Source organism: Meriones unguiculatus, chromosome 15 (genome assembly GCF_030254825.1).
Source record: "Meriones unguiculatus strain TT.TT164.6M chromosome 15, Bangor_MerUng_6.1, whole genome shotgun sequence".
In the NCBI taxonomy this organism is placed as follows: domain Eukaryota; kingdom Metazoa; phylum Chordata; class Mammalia; order Rodentia; family Muridae; genus Meriones; species Meriones unguiculatus.
Window position 1 is genome coordinate 25,658,419 of NC_083362.1, and position 16,474 is coordinate 25,674,892.

The 16,474-nt window shown below is 35.0% G+C and overlaps 1 protein-coding gene across 1 annotated transcript in view; it reads left to right on the top strand.

The window, feature by feature from the left end:
• St8sia4 (ST8 alpha-N-acetyl-neuraminide alpha-2,8-sialyltransferase 4) overlaps positions 1-16,474 on the top strand; it is a 101,092-nt gene that overhangs the window by 42,069 nt on the left and 42,549 nt on the right. The window contains exon 4 of the mRNA XM_021663170.2: positions 6,263-6,556. Coding sequence (XP_021518845.2) covers positions 6,263-6,556 — 294 coding nt within the window. The remainder of the gene's footprint in view (positions 1-6,262; positions 6,557-16,474) is intronic.

Sequence of the window (16,474 nt, forward strand, 5' to 3'; positions counted from 1 at the left end):
TCTGAAACTGCTTCAAGTCTGATTTACCAGTCTAGTTATCTGGGATGAATCCATTTACATAGGAAGACCATGTTAGAAACTGCAAAATGAAAACAAAGTAGTTACTTTAACTTTTTACATGGCATCAAAGGAAGGATAATATGACCAAAAAGTGACCTAAAGAGATGTTGCTATTTTTGGCCATAAACAATAAGAGAAAACCTGACACTGAGATTTCCAAATTTCTGGGAGTGCTCTGGCAGTAAAGAACAGATGAGGAATGACAATATTTTTAATTCAATGTTTATATTAACGGAAATGTATAACAACAGTAGCTTTATTATGTGATTAGTTGAGCATTATAACATACTATGTACAAAGCCAACAGAATGGTATATGGCACATGATAATGACTCCATTAATAGTTCTTTTAACCACAATAAAATGCTGTCATCATTTACAAGTTAGAAAGTTTCAACTTGACAGCTTCAATTTTGTAATTATTAAATTTCAATTTGAGGTTTATTTGTAAGTACAACTGAGCATGTCTATGAACTTTAAACTTGCCTTATTGTTTAATAAATCACATTTTTCTATTTAAAATGATATATATGCATGTATATATATTTTCATGGATTTTTTTGTTTCTAAATTATATATATACAAAGAGAGAAAAATTATAATCTTGGAGACTTAATTTACCTACACTTATACAGGTTTGAGTTGGACTGTAGTGGTGGTAGAGATGAATAAAGACAAAAATAAAATTGACTCCAATGAAGCTGACTTCCGGTTATCCTTCAAGTTTTTCATAAACTTGAACAAATACAGGATATAGATTTAATATTTTATTTGACTTCAATGCAGTGCATCCATCAGTTGCTTGGCCTACTCCCATGTGGAAAATCCCCCTCCTTTCTGTCATATCAAAGTTATTGTACAATATTCTTGTGATTGTACCACTTTTGAACATCTCCAGTTTTGTTTTGACTGAAGTATGAAAATGACAGTCTAACATGTTTTTAGTGTACAAAACTTTGATTGTAGAATGAGGTTGTATTTTCATCCTGGGATTTCCTGAGACACTGTAGACCACTGATCTCTCCACCCTTTCCAGTAATGTAAAAGAATACTTCAGTTTGTAAAATATATATATATATATATATTGTCTAGACTCACTGTTTTCATGCGATGCCATGTTTGTGTTCATTTATGTCCAGTAGAGTATTTCACCAATTGCAGTATTAATGACAACCCTTGTATGTGGTAGTTATATCTATATGTTTGCATGTCATCAACCATATCATAAAAAAAACAAATTCAAAATGAGTATCCAGTTTTGTTTCTTATACCTATCAATGTATAACAGTACCTTCACGTAAGTGAATTTACAATTCATATAAAAAAAGTATTATTAGGTGGTCATTTGACATTCTTGCTAATGTGTAAAAGTAGCTATCTTCAAAAAATGTGAAGCACTTGATTTGTTTGGCTTCAAGTCTATTCGAATGTTCTTATCATCAAATGAGGAAATGCAGAGGGGGTAACAAGTCATATGTTCCAATTATACAAACAATAATGAGGGGATAAATGTGAAATCTGAAATAAGACAGGTGACAGAGTTTCTCTGTCCTTTTGCTTGATTCTTCAAGCTGATAACCAATATACAAGGTTTCAGATAAGCATTCTTTGAGGGCCAGAGTAGAAAAGAAAGTTCACTGGTTTGATAAATGGTAACACTAGTTTTTGCTGAGAGATTAGTGTTGTATCAAGGAAAAATAGGTGGATTTGGCCACAGCTGAAAAAGAGAAAGAATTACATATAGGAGCTTGTTTGAATGTTAACCACAGGTACAGAAAAATATCTACAACCCACTCACACCTGCTTCTCTAAGTCTAGTGTATAAGAATTTTTTTCTTTGTGTTCCTGTTTCACAGAACACTATGCTTTATGTAATTGTCTTCAGCCATTAATTCTGTACACAATACAAATTTGAAAAAAAATCACTCAAGTGAATAAAGAGATGGCTAATCAAATGACATGCATTTTGCTGAGTGTATTGGTAATATCTACCATATTTGTGGTTTATTACATTCTGATAAGATAACATGATCATTAAAATAACTAGGGAAGCATTTTGAGCACAGTGCTTTATTTAAATAGTGAGTTCTCCATGAATGGATAAATGAGAGACAGCCTGTTTATTTAGACTGTAGAAATGGGGTTAAGGAAAATGTTGAAAATGATGACAAATCCAATATGTATATTCTTGCTAGGGAATTACATGTTTATTATTATTATTATTATTATTAATTACAATTTATTCACTTTGTATCCCATCTGTGGTCCCCTCCCTTTTCTCCTCCCAATCCCACCCTCCCTCCTTCTTCTCCGCCATGCTGCTCCCCTAGTCCACTGATAGGGGAAGTCCTCTTCCCCTTCCCTCTGACCCTAGTCTATCAGGTCTCATCAGGACTGGCTGCTTTTTCTTCTTCTGTGGCATGGCAAGGTTGCACCCCCATAGATTTAGTCTCCAAGTGGATTCTATAGTAAGGAGTACAGGGGCTGTCTACATGATTCTTTAGAATTCACGCATGTAGCAAGCATTGCTTTCTTCATAGATTATACAATAAATAATTTATAAATCTTTGAAAATGTATTTCACTTCACATGAGGCATATAGAAAAAAATTATTTATAACGTGGGATCACAGAAGAAAATTAAATTACTTAGAGCAAAACTGTAGCCAACCTCATTCCTGAAAGTGCTATACCAATAATATAGATTAAGCCCAACAGGGAACTTAGGAGTTAAGAATAAACTTTCTAAGGCACCAATTTTATATATATTTTTCTTATATTTTCATTTGTCAAGAATAATTAGGAAGTACAAAAATTGATTTGTGGTAAGAGAAAGGAACTCATGGTTATTAACTGCTCATATCTGCACAGCAGTTTGGCTGAAAAAAAAAAAAAAGAGACAGAAAGTATCATCCCGAAATTGGCCACCTCTGTCTTACAATATTAAGAATAAAATGAGTAACCATACAGCACCTCATACATTCTTGAGTCAAGTTGTGTCTAATTCTGAAAGCTACAGATTCAAAGATGATATTTAGAAAGACGGAAGCTTTTTATTGAGAGCGCATTTATAGTCTTGCTCTATCAGCAAGTTGCTCACAGCACTGATGATGGCTAGTCTGCGGACGTTTACAATGAAGCAACACTGGTTCATTAGAGCAGCTTACTTAATTTTTTGTAAACAAGTAACATTTAGCTGATTATATAACTAGATATCTGATTTATCCACATAGTAATTCGTTAGCTGCATGTACACATGGTTCTATTCTTCATTTCCAGTGGAAAAAAAAGCATGCTACTCACTGCCAGAAGAGAGACAAATTGGCCTTTTATAGCCAGCATACGCTACATTTTATGATGTATCTTTCTGTCTTCTTATTTTCGGTATATTTACTGCCGTTCTTGACACCTCACTGGGCTATGCTCAAGCTGTCAAAACACCAAATGTGAATTTACTATTTATTCTCCCATCTCCAGTTGTTCTTTTTATTTTATTTTAGAAATTATAATATAATTACATTATTTCTCCCTTGCCTTTCTTCCATCCAAACCTTTCTTATCCCCCTCCTCGAATTCTTTCATAAAATCATCTCTTTTTTTAAATTAATTTTTGTTACATGCATATATGTAAGTAACATATATTACTACATATAGCATAGTCAGTCTGTATACTGCTACTAATATGTCTGTTTTCAGAGATGACCATTTGGAATTGGATGACTGACTTGTGTGCTCTCTGCTGGAGATGACTGTTTCTCACACTCTGCATTCCTGCAGTTTGTGTATGGATGAGACCTGTTCCAACCACTTTAACATGTCTATTGTTGCCCTTGCTTGGTTCATGCTTAGGCAGTCATTCTGATGAGAAATTCTGGGTATAGCTTTTGACATTGCTAGGAGACACTGTGTTCTTTAAGTTAGCATCATCCTCATTTAATGATATCTTCTGTTAAATTTCAACTTTTATTATTTGTTAGTTCTTTGAGAATTTTGGACAAGGGATTTTGATTATTCTGAGCCATTCTCCCTCCACTCTTCACAGATGGACTTTCTCTTCAGTGCCCCCCCAACTTTGTGTTCTTTCTTCCCACCTATCAATTCCAATTTGTGCTACTCATATATTCTTGGATATGTGCTCTTCCACTGGAGGATGATATACTTACTACCAAGTTAATATTCTTAAAGGAATGACAACCCCTTTCCAAGCAGCTAGCAACTGACAGTAGCTGTAGGAATTTGTGCCCATTGTTCTTCTCCATTGTGGGATTTGATGGTGGCTTGAACTTGCATACATGGGCTTGTTCATGATGTTGGGAATTGCTGTGTTTTCATAAAGGAGGTCCTCTTCATCTTCTATCTGACCCTACCCTCTCAGGTCTCATTTTTAAATAGTCATTATAATTAGGATACATAGGTGAAATATGCTTTCTGTGCCTTTCTATGTCATCCTGCAGATTCCTGAATATGTGAGTATAGATAGCTTTTCAGGACTATCCTATTCTTACTGTCTTCATTATAATGGAAATGGTTTATATTTCCTCTTAGCAAGTGACATGGACTGGTAAAAGTTAAAACTTATATTATCTGATGTTCTGTGCGTAATGTTATATACACTAAAATCTAAATTTAAATCTCTTATATGCAAATAGTAAATGTAGTATTTTCCTTTCCCCTCTTAATAGCTCACCCTGGATATTGAAGACTTTACTTAATACTATATGAGATGGAATGATTTATTGTTATAGTTAAAGTTGATTTATGAAAGAAATATATATTAAGTAAGAGAGAGATGGAGGAAATACAAGACAATATTTTACAATACCACAAATAGATTTTTCTCCCAAAACAGGGTTTCTCTGTGTAGCCTTGGCTACACTGGACACATTTTGTAGACTAGGCTGCCCAAAACTCACAGAAATCTGCCTGCCTCTGCTTCCATAGTGCTGGGATTACAGACATGTACCACCACTCCTGGCTTACACTTTTTTCTTCTTAACTAAAAATTAATTTGTTTGAGAATGTAATTAATGCAAGAAAATACACAGGTAAAGAAATATAAAATATTTTGCAAAACTAATGAACTATAACATCCAATGTTCATTCTTTTGAGAGATTGACAAAAGGGGGAAACTATTTTATGTTTGTATATTATGTGTTTTCATGAGTACATTGATCGAATGCATTTGAAAGACATTTTTATAGACAATAAAGTCTTTCTTGAAGAAAATCTAAGTTTTCATTTGCAAACTAATTAAGACATTCATTTCAGCAAGCTAAAATAAGGATATTTAAAGATATCTCAAGTATTAATGATTAATATGAAAGAATCCATACAGTATCACAAATCAGTTGACCATACATTTCAAGATGCTTTCAATTTTATCTTTCAATACAAAGATGAGATAATATTACATGAACAAAACTGGATGTAGGCTGTTTTTAAATCTTCATGATTCCATAATAAAAATTAGAAACATCTTTTGTCTTTTTTTTTTTCATGTGACCCTAGGGACACAGATGGCACTGGAATGCAGGGACCTCCAGGATAGCATCCAAAGTAATAGAAAAGATATTTCTCCTATATACTTTACAATCTTAGAAAGGCAGGCTAAATGTGACAATTCCATTTTCTTATTTTATTCAATATATGGGTCAATACAAGGCAGTTGTAAATATACTAGTCGACAGCACTACAAAAATTGTATAGGATCCCTTATCTAAGAATTCTGAAAAGTCAAAGTAATTCAGTGATATTTATAAAGGTGTTGAAAAGACTCAAGCCTGATAAACAGGTCAGATGTGACAAGCAAGTACATCACATTTTCTTCACTTAACACAACACAACAGTTATGTCTTCCTCTTATATCACAGAAAAGCCCTTGGATATTCCTCTTTATAAATTCACTTCTTATGAACTGCTATTATATGGCTTTGTAAAGACAAAAAATATAACAGATTGGCTAAATTGAAGCTGTACTGGGGAATTAACATCTTTATTGAAAGTAATATTTCTAACATTTTGCTGACATATTGTACATGTAAATTTACCAGGGAGATTATTCACGGAGATGTTTTTGTTTTGTTTTGTTGTTTTGTTTTGCCTATTGATAAAAATATACTGGCTCTTCATTCTTTTCAAAGACACCATTTTATGAGTGAACTTTTCGTATTTATTTTTCATTTTTCCATTAATTTTTCCTCAGGTGTAATCTAGCTCCTGTGGTGGAGTTTGCTGCGGATGTGGGGACTAAATCAGATTTTATTACCATGAATCCATCAGTTGTGCAAAGAGCATTTGGAGGCTTTCGGAATGAGAGTGACAGAGAAAAATTTGTGCATAGACTTTCCATGCTGAATGACAGTGTCCTTTGGATTCCTGCTTTCATGGTCAAAGGAGGAGAGAAGCACGTGGAATGGGTTAACGCCTTAATCCTTAAGAATAAACTGAAAGTCCGAACTGCCTATCCATCATTGAGACTTATTCATGCTGTCAGAGGGTAAGTGGCTGGAAAGGACCAGACTGTCCTTGGCACAATAGAACAATAACTAAAAATTTTATCAAACCACAAAGGAACATCAGTAAACACCCCTAAATAAACATAGTTTCCTTATTTTAAAATGTTTTTTTATACTTTCAAGTATGAAATTTGTGTACTTAGTCTTTTTGCTCAGCGACATTGGAAAAGCAAATTGTTGAATTTGACATTTATGCCTGCTCATGAACAAAGTACTAATTTTAATTTCTCTCTGTGACAAGGGGTAATAAGAATTCATGGTAAAATTGATGACGTTAGAATGACAGGCTGCAACAGAAATTCTAAACATTTAGTGATTGACGCATAAATGCTAGACTTGTTTAAGGAGCAATTAAGACCTATCTTCAGCTAAGAGGCCAACTAGTAAGAGAGGAGTCTGGCTGAGATTATGTGCCTTAACGCTTCATACCAATGTCACACTTGCCATTTTTTACAAGTTAAGGTGCCATTTTTCTTTTAACAGAACATGTTCAACATTAAAATTTTATAAGGAATAATCTATTGTTTAAATATGAGAAATGACATAATGTGTGAAATAAATAGATCAATAATAAATACTTTTGTATGCTTTTGAATATAAAATGAATGCAGAGACTTGATGGTGGACACACAGGCATGGGAACCTCCAGTAACACTTAACAGAGTATATTGGTAGGCCTGCATAACTTCCTCCTCATGTTCACCAAGGTTCAAATGTAGGCTTTCTCTGACTAAGCTTGAAAAGAGGATTACAATGGTAAAGATTAATAAAAAGGTGGGATAAAAGGAAGGTGGTTAAAAGAAAGACTGGAGTTAATGGTGTGGGATTTAGAGAGAGAGATATAGAAAAAGAGAACGAGGAGGAGGGAGGGTAAGGAGCAGAGAAAGAAGGAGAGGGAGAGGGAACAGCAGGAAGAGGAAGAGGTAAAAAGAAAATAAAATGAGAATAGATAGAGCCCAATGTGAGTACTGAAACACAGGCTGGGGAAGTAAGTTGGGATGTGCCTGGGAGGGAATCACTTTATTCTTTATCAAGTACAATGATATATCTGAATTTGGGATGGCACATCCTGCAACTGAACAAATATGTTAATGAATTTACTTTTAGCGAAACAAAGATATAACATAGACATGATGAATATGGACATAAAACTAGGTTTAGAGGAACAAATAAACACAGTGATAGAATTTCTAAAAGAAAAATAAATCCAAATCCAAAGTAAAACAGCCGTCTTTGTATAATAGAAACCATGCTCAAGAGTTTTTATTTATTTCTGAAACGTTCCCTGCAAAGGTTTGCTATTTCCTGTTTAGGCCTCGACAGCTTCTTACACTGCACTATTCTGTTCACAATTAAATTGTTATAGTTGGGTCAAATTATCCAGCACTCACTATTGTTCAGAGAGAAATCATATATGTGTATATGTATGCACTTACTGTTATTTAAACTAACATTTATTTCTAAATGTGTAGTTTTTTATTTTCAAAGTTTACCCTAAAGAGTGACATATTGTCAAAACTGATTAGAGTATGAAAGTGTTATGTTAAAACTTATAATATTATTCTGAAAAAAAAGAAGACTTTCTGATTTTAGATACACATTCTCCAGGGATAGATGATTAGGACTAAAAATTATATACTCAACTCGGTGATTAGAGAAAATATAAAGCAAATTTAAAATGTCAACTAAAATATGGCCACTAGATTCTGATTAATATTTTCAACCCAATATCAAAAGCAGACTATGGAAGAGGAATCACAGTTGAGGTTACTAGCCAGTTACGTACACATGTACTTAAATTATTAATGAAAGTATTTATGGATATTTTAATGCATTATTTTGTTTTTTAATTATTTTTTTATTTTTTAATATTAGATACAGTTTATTAACTTTGTATCCCATCTATAGCCTGCTCATTCATTCCCTCCCAAATCTACCCTCCCTCATCTCCTCCCGGCCCCTTTCCAAGATAGGGGAGGTCTCCTCCCCTTCCTTCTGACCCTAGCTTATCTGGTATCTTCAAGACTGGCTGCAAAGTCCTCCTCTGTGGTGTAGCAGGAGGTCAAAGAGCCAGCCATTGAGTTCATGTCAGAAATAGTCTTTGTTCCTCTTACGTGGGAACCCACTTGGATACTGAGCTACCATGGACTACATCTGAGCAGGGTTCTAGGTTATGTCCATATATGGTCCTTGGTTGGAGATACAGTCTCACAAAAGACCCCTGTGCCCAGATATATTTGGTCCTTGTGGAGCTTCTGTATTCTCCAGGTCATACTAACTCCCCCTTCTTTCGGTACTTTTAAACAATGGAATACTATTCAGCAATTAAAAATAAGGAAATCATGAAATTTGCAGGCAAATGATGGTATCTAGAAAAGATTATCCTGAGAGAGGTATCCCAGAAGCAGAAAGACACACATGGTATATACTCACTTATAAGTGGGTACTAGACCTATAAGACAGAATAAACATACTAAAATCTGTATATCTAAAGAGGATAAACAAGAAAGAGAACCCAGGAAAAAAAAGATCAACCTTTACTTAGAAAGACAAAGGAGATGGACATTGGAAGTAGGAGAAAACAAGTAACAGGATAGAAGCCTACCAGAAAGGGCCTCTGAAAGACTCTACCTAGCAGTGTATCAAAGCAGATGCTGAGACTCATATTTTGTTTTTTTTTGTGTGTTTGAAACCATCTGGTACCTCTCAGGCTGGCCTCAAACTCCTGGGTCATCCAAGTGAATCTCCTGCCTCCCCTTTCTAGAAACTAAGAAAATAGACACATGTATTTCACTTTCTACAAATGTTTAAATGGAAAAAAAATGTCAAATATTTTATTTTAGTTACCAATATTTTATGCTTCATCCTCTTTATTTTTCTCCCATAATTATGATTTTATAAACCATTTAAATAATTAGTAAGTGCTGTAATCAAAAAAGCTTTAAGATAAATCTTATAGAATCTTTCAATAGCTCTCTGTGGTAGGTTCCTGTCCTGTTGCCTGTTTTCTCCCCCTTAGACTCTACTCAGTAAGATATCAAAGCATATGCTAAGACTCATAGCCAAACTTTGGGCAGAATGCAGGGAATCTTATGAAAGAAGGGGGAGAAAGAAAAACCTGGAGGGAAGAGGAGCTCCACAAGGAGACCAGCAGAACCAAAAACTCTGGGCATTAGGGGTCTTTTCTGAGACTGATACTCCAACCAAGGACCATGCATGGAGATAACCCAGAACCCCTGCACAGATGTAGCCCAAGGCAGCTCAGTCTCCAAGTGGGTGTCCTCATAATGGGAACAGGGACTGTCTCTGACATAAACTCAGTGGGTGTCTCTTTGATAACTTCCCCTGTTGGGGGAGCAGCCTTACCAGGCCAAAGAGGAAGACAATGCAGCCAGTCCTGATGAGGCCTGATGGGCTAGGGCCAGAGGGGAGGGAAGGAGGACCTTCCCTATCAGTGAACTTGTGAAGGGGCATGGGAGGAGATAAGAGAGGGAGGGTGGGGTTGGGAGGGTATGAGGAAGGGGGCTACAACTGGGATGCAAAGTGAATAAACTGTAATTTATAAAACACAAATAAATTTTAAAAATAAAAAGTTATAAGCAAAAAAAGATAAATCTTATAGCCAAAATACATGATATATTAGATTTTTATTCCTATATTTTATGTAGTTTTGACCTGGGTGATTATTAACTTTCATAGAAGGAATGTCACCACATTTTTATTCATATGATTGCCAACTTTCCTGTAAGGTAAAAGGATTGACTCCTCAAATTTGGAGTGCATAAAAAGTAGTTTCATGGTATCCAATCACCTTTCAAATAATAAGGAAACTTATACAAATGGTATGTCAAAAAACAAATTCAATTATGGAACAATAAAATTATTATTACTGGTAGTGTACCATTTCAACATATTTTTTACGTAGCTAGCACTCTGAAAAAAAGTAATAAAGCACAATCATTGATAAACTAAGATTTTAAAAAGCATGCATAAAACAAGAAGATTTACTTGGAATTAGCAAGCTCAAAGTCCAAAAGACCTGTTAAGTCTTATTTCTTTCAAAGCAGTAAACTCTACTGGCTTATTCAATTGAAAACCTGTGGTTAAACGGTTTAACAAAATAGTTTCAGGTCCTCTCTTGATTTCTGGAGTTGAGTGGCTGATAAAAGGTTAAGGGACTAGAACACACAATATAGACAGAGCATAACTATGATGTTGATAAGGAAAGGCTTTTCAGAGTGCTGCAATTAATGATAGAATGTTTGTGATAAATAAAAATCAAAATTCCTGGCTATAAGGAATTAATTGGTATGTTTATCCTATATTATATGTCTAATATCCACTTAAAAGTGAGTATATACAATGTGTGTTTTTCATCTTCTGGGATACCTCACTCATGATGATCTTTTCTAGTTTTATCCATTTCCCTGCAAATTTCACAATTTCCTTGTTTTTAATAGCTGAGAAATATTCCATTGTATAAATGTGGTTATTAGTCATATAATATAGGATAACCTTACTAAAGTCTGTACTCCTAAAGAAGCTAAACAACAAGGAAGATCCTAGGGAAGATGCTCAAACCTCATTCACAAGGGCAAGCATGATAGACATAGGAAGTAGGAGAATACAGAAAGCCTTCTACAGATGGCTTCTGAAAGACTCTATTGATGGAGGTATTGAAGCAGAGGCTTAAACTCATAGCCAATTTTTGGTCAGAATGGATGGGATTTTAGGAAGATCTGGAGGGTACAGGAGCTTCCAAAGAAGACCAACAAAGCCCCCCCAAAAAAAACTGGGCCCTTGGGGGCGCTGCAGAGACTGATAACCCAACCAAGGAACATGCATGAAGAGGACCTAAAACCCCTGCTCATATATAGTCCATAGGCTCAGTCTCCAAGTGGATATCCTAGTAAGGGGAACAGGGGCTGTGTTGGGCAGGAACTCAGTGGCTGGCTCTATGATCACCTCCCCCTGGGGGGGGGGGGCGTTGCAGCCTTACCAGGCCACAGAAAAAGACAATTCAGACAGTTGATGAGACATGGTAGGATAGGGTCAGACAGAAGGGGAGGAGATCCTCCCCTATCAGTGGACTACTGCAGGGGCATAGGGAGAGAAGAAGGAGGGAGGGTGGGATTTTGAGAAGAGGAGGGAGGGAGCCACAGCCAGGATACAAAGTGAATAAATTGTAATAAATAAAAATAATTTAAAAAAATTAAAAAGTTTCAGTTTAGTAGTTGGTTCAGTGATAGAGTACTTGCCTCCTATGTTCAAGACCCTGGCTTAATTTTGACATAAGACATAGCCGTACTTTGTCCTGTTTTTGAAATAGGTTACCTGTAGTTTGGTTTGATTATATTATCTTTTTATAGGTGTACCTTTGAGACAACTCATGATCAGTCAGCTGACTGGAGCTTATAATGTGGCTCATGACATGTCAGAACCTCAAGCCATTGAAACTCATGGCTATAGTTATTGGCAATGCCAGCTCTTATGCGGACTTTTTTTTAATATAAAATTATTTTCTAACCCTCAAATAACCATTTACTTGTGTCTACCTTGGGAGGCTTTTAGTTTCGATTATGAAATTACTACCTAATCTTCATGCATTAAAAGAGATACAAGAAACCAAGTTCTTTATACAGAGAAATATAAGTAACTTATAAAACAGCCTTACTGAAGAGTAATTAAGTTGCTGCAGTGAAAGGAATATAATTGCAAAGGATGTATTGGTGTTGTTTTAGAGGTAAGAATTTGAAAGTACAAGGAGGTACTTCAGACTCCCATTTCCCATAACAACTCAGACACTGTCCACCTTCACACAATTGTGTCAAAGGCATCAGAGTGGGACTCAGTTCCAAAAGTAGGCAGATGATAAACCATTATCCTTTTCTGATACAATGAGCAAACATTTGCTTCAGTTTGTTTGCACAGGAGGTTTCAACACAGCAATAACACTAATTACATTTTATTTATAAGAATTTTATTTTTGATGAGAATATCAGTCAAATGTCAGTGCTCTAAACTGTCAGTTACAAAGCCAGAATTCTGACCTGCTTCTGCTTCTGTCCTCCAAATAGTCACAGAGTAACCATGTGAGTAAAATGGAATATGCAGTATGGTACCTCTCTTTGGTAGTCTTCAGTTCTTACCACTTTTGTTTCAGACGGTGTAGATTTTCATCTTCAGTGCCAGATTGCTTTCGTCATGAAAGCAGATTGTGTTGCTTGAAGCACACACCTGTAGAGAAATATTGTTCTTTGTCATCACTGTAGGTATGACACCATCAGCACAGGGATTCGTTCAGACTTCAGCAAACTATAAAATGTAAAGTGATAGTGTCACAGATAATTAAGCCTTTGTTGGAACATCCCATGTACAGAGTCTCTTTAATTAATTATGTAGATAACAGTTCCTTTGTCTGTATAAGCACTTTTTTGTTTGTTTGTTTCTTTCTTTCTTTTTGAGACTGTAGTTTAGTCATGCTTGTCCCTTCTCTTCCTTTCCTTCACAGCCTCCCATATACACTTCTCTGCACTCCTTCAAATACATGCCCTTTTTTTTCATTAATGTCACTGAATTCATATATGTATCTGTATATACACACAAACTCATAAATAAACCTATTAAACCCATAGAAGGTTACCTGTATGTCGACAAGGCCAAGCATTTATAAATGGACAATCAATTGGTGTGCTCTTCCCTGGGGAGGGACACCTATCCTGTTCCTAACTTTACTCAGTTCTTTCTTTAGGGTTGAGGTCTTATGGTATACTCCCAATTCAGTTTGCCATGTTTGCTGATATCTCCTTGTTTAGTACACATTTGGTCAGTAAATTTAGGTGACACTTGATGAACTATTTAAACATTAATACCAAGCATTGAGCTTACACTCAAATCATCTTATTAGAGATTCAATATATACTTGCTTAAACTACCAATGTGAATAAGATGAACACTTAAATTATTACATGGTATCTGGCTATGGTTCAGCATTCAAAACTATAAGGTCACTGCTACAGTATCAATATTTTAGAATTTTGGTCTAATAGAAAATAATGTATTTTTCTTTTCTCAAGTTTATTTTACTTCAAGTAAGGTGATTTACTGCATGAAATTTCTGATTTAACACTTTAGTCCATTAATGATCTTATTTCTCTCAATATAATTCTGTAAGTCCACTGAAATCTCACGGTCACATATGAAATACTTTCATACGACACACTGCTTTTGCACCAGAAAAAAATGTTTCTCTACAGTGATTGAAACCATTATACAGAAATCATAAATTTCTGAGAAAAAATCTTACTATTTGTTAAGAGTAAGCACTGTTTTATAAATTCGGGAATTTATTTGTGTATGCCATAACTAACTAGCAAATCATTCAATAGCTATTAAGCAGTGTCCCCACTAGCAACATTAAACACTGCTAACATTGTTTAATTTGTTAAGATGACTAATTTTGAAAAAAATACACCTATAACAAAGTTGTTGCTTTGACACTTATTTTATAGGAAATAATTAAGACAGAATATGTTTCTGGAAATATTTTTATAATTTACAAAATGATAAAAAGATATATTTTTATATTAAATGAAGATTTGCTGGGGGTTGAAAATATTTAAAACTTCATGATTCCCAAACATTCATATATTATGAAAAGGACATACCCCCTGCTGTAACAGAGGTCATTATTTCACTGGGAAGATAAATATGGCTTCTTTGGACAGGAGCTGTTACTGAACTGAAGTTGCAAGGAGGACAACAACTTTCTGTGCTTTTGGAAGTGACAGAATTCCCAGAGGGACAGAGCAAATACTTAATGCAGTGTGCTAGCCTAAGGGGCTTTGGCAAGGACTTTGGGTCACATCCTCTCGGACAATTGAGATTTCATGGTCAGGGCGTCACAGAGGAGTTTCCACAAGAGATTCAGGGTCAGAGAGCAGTACAGACCAATATTTTAAGTCATTCTAATTCTGATGCTGTGGCATAAGAGTGTACTGAATACTAGCCATGTTACTAAAATTCCCCATTTACTAGAATGTCAAGATTCAAGGAATTTAATTCTACATGCTAAAGTTTATGCTTCGAAGAGCAATAAGACAAAAAAACAATTCACACAGCTACTAAAATGAGAAACATCTTTTGAAATATTTCTAGCAGAAAGAAGAATCCCTCTTCTTTCTCAACTGTGATATATGGGTAGGTTTGGAATTTCCTATTTCTGGTTTTCTCATTTAACTTTGTGTGCACAGGAAGTATGTCCTTGGATTTCTCACTATGACAGAGTATGACAATGAGGAGACACACTGTTATTGCCAAAGGAAGGGTGCTTTAGTGAATAGAACATGCAGAAGCCATTGTAAAGAGGAAAAGCAGACAAGCTATTTTCCTTTATTGTGTTCTCTGGGATCTTCACAATGAGAACATTTATGAAGATTAGGGTTTTATACCCTGAAGTAATACAGGGATCAAAATGTTCTCAAAGCTTCCTACATAGATGAATAGAAAAAAAGCATCTCTTTAGATGAAAATGTGTTACAAGTTGTTGCCACCCAGAGCTGGAGAGCTGGGAGTGTATGCAGCTGGCATCAAGCATCCTCAGCAGCAGTTTGCATTAGGACACCGTTTACATCCCCAGGCATTGTTGATGTGACTCATCTTGACATGAACTGCTTGGGGAAATTTTGCTACCTTCTGAATAATCTCAGCCTTTTATGATGGGACTTCCTAAGCTGGCTGTTGATGATGTTAAGGAATAGTTTCTTAGTTTGTTATTTGTTTTAACCGTACACTGTAATCTAGTTTTGTAATTTTTCGAATTCCCCCACCATTTACCCTAAGAAAATTCAAGAAATGATCACATGTATGGATGTGATTGGATGTGTCAGAAAAATCCTACTTTCTACTTCATACTTACCTTGTGAGAGTATTGTAGTAGCTACTGTTCTCCACTAAGCAACTATAAAATATTTTAAAATGTTAAATCAGATGAGAAAAATGTATAAATGTTTGATATATCTGAGTACATTCAAAGACAGTATTTATTTTAGTTATTACATGAGTTACTATTGTCATTGCTAAGAGTGAATACAAAATGATAACAATATAAAATTTTAGGATTGGGGATAGGTAGTTTAAAATCACAGATGTGTTGAAAATATTTAAAAATATAGTTGCTTTGTAAACACATATTTTGCATAGCTAATAAATACATATGAAAAAATTTAATAAACTTTGAGATAATTTAATTAAGTCTTTTGTTTTATATCAGGTACTTTTGAAGCCTGACTTACCAGCAGCAAACTCTCAATTCAGTGTCACAGCCAAACTTGCTGATTTAAGTATTAGAGCTATATCTACCAATTCCTTTATAGAAAAGTAAAGCTTCATATTAGTCTTTTCTATTCTATCATTTCTCTTTAATATTTATGTATAATGCCATTGATTCAAATACCTTTGTATCAAGCCAATAATATTTATAAAACTTAATGCATATCTACTTGTATGAGTTATACCAGATCTTTATCTGTTTCTGGCATGTGTTTGTTTCCTAAACAATAATAAAAAAGAAGGTTACTTTTTTGGGGGGTTTGAGATAGGGTTTCTCTGTGTAGCTTTGGCTGTCTGGCCTCGAAGCCACAGAGATCTGCCTGCCTCTGTCTCCCTAGTGCAGAAAGGCAGAAAGGCATGAGATGCCTTTCATGCAGAAAGGCAAAGGGGATGGATTAAAGGTGTGGGTACCACTTCTTCATCTAACAAGCTATTTTTCACAGATAAGAAAAAAATAACTAGGTCCCACAATTTGCCTGCAAATTTCATGATTTCCTTGTTTTTTAATTGCTGAGTAGTATTCCTTTTTGCAAATGTACCACAATTTTTGTATCAGTTCCTCAGTTGAG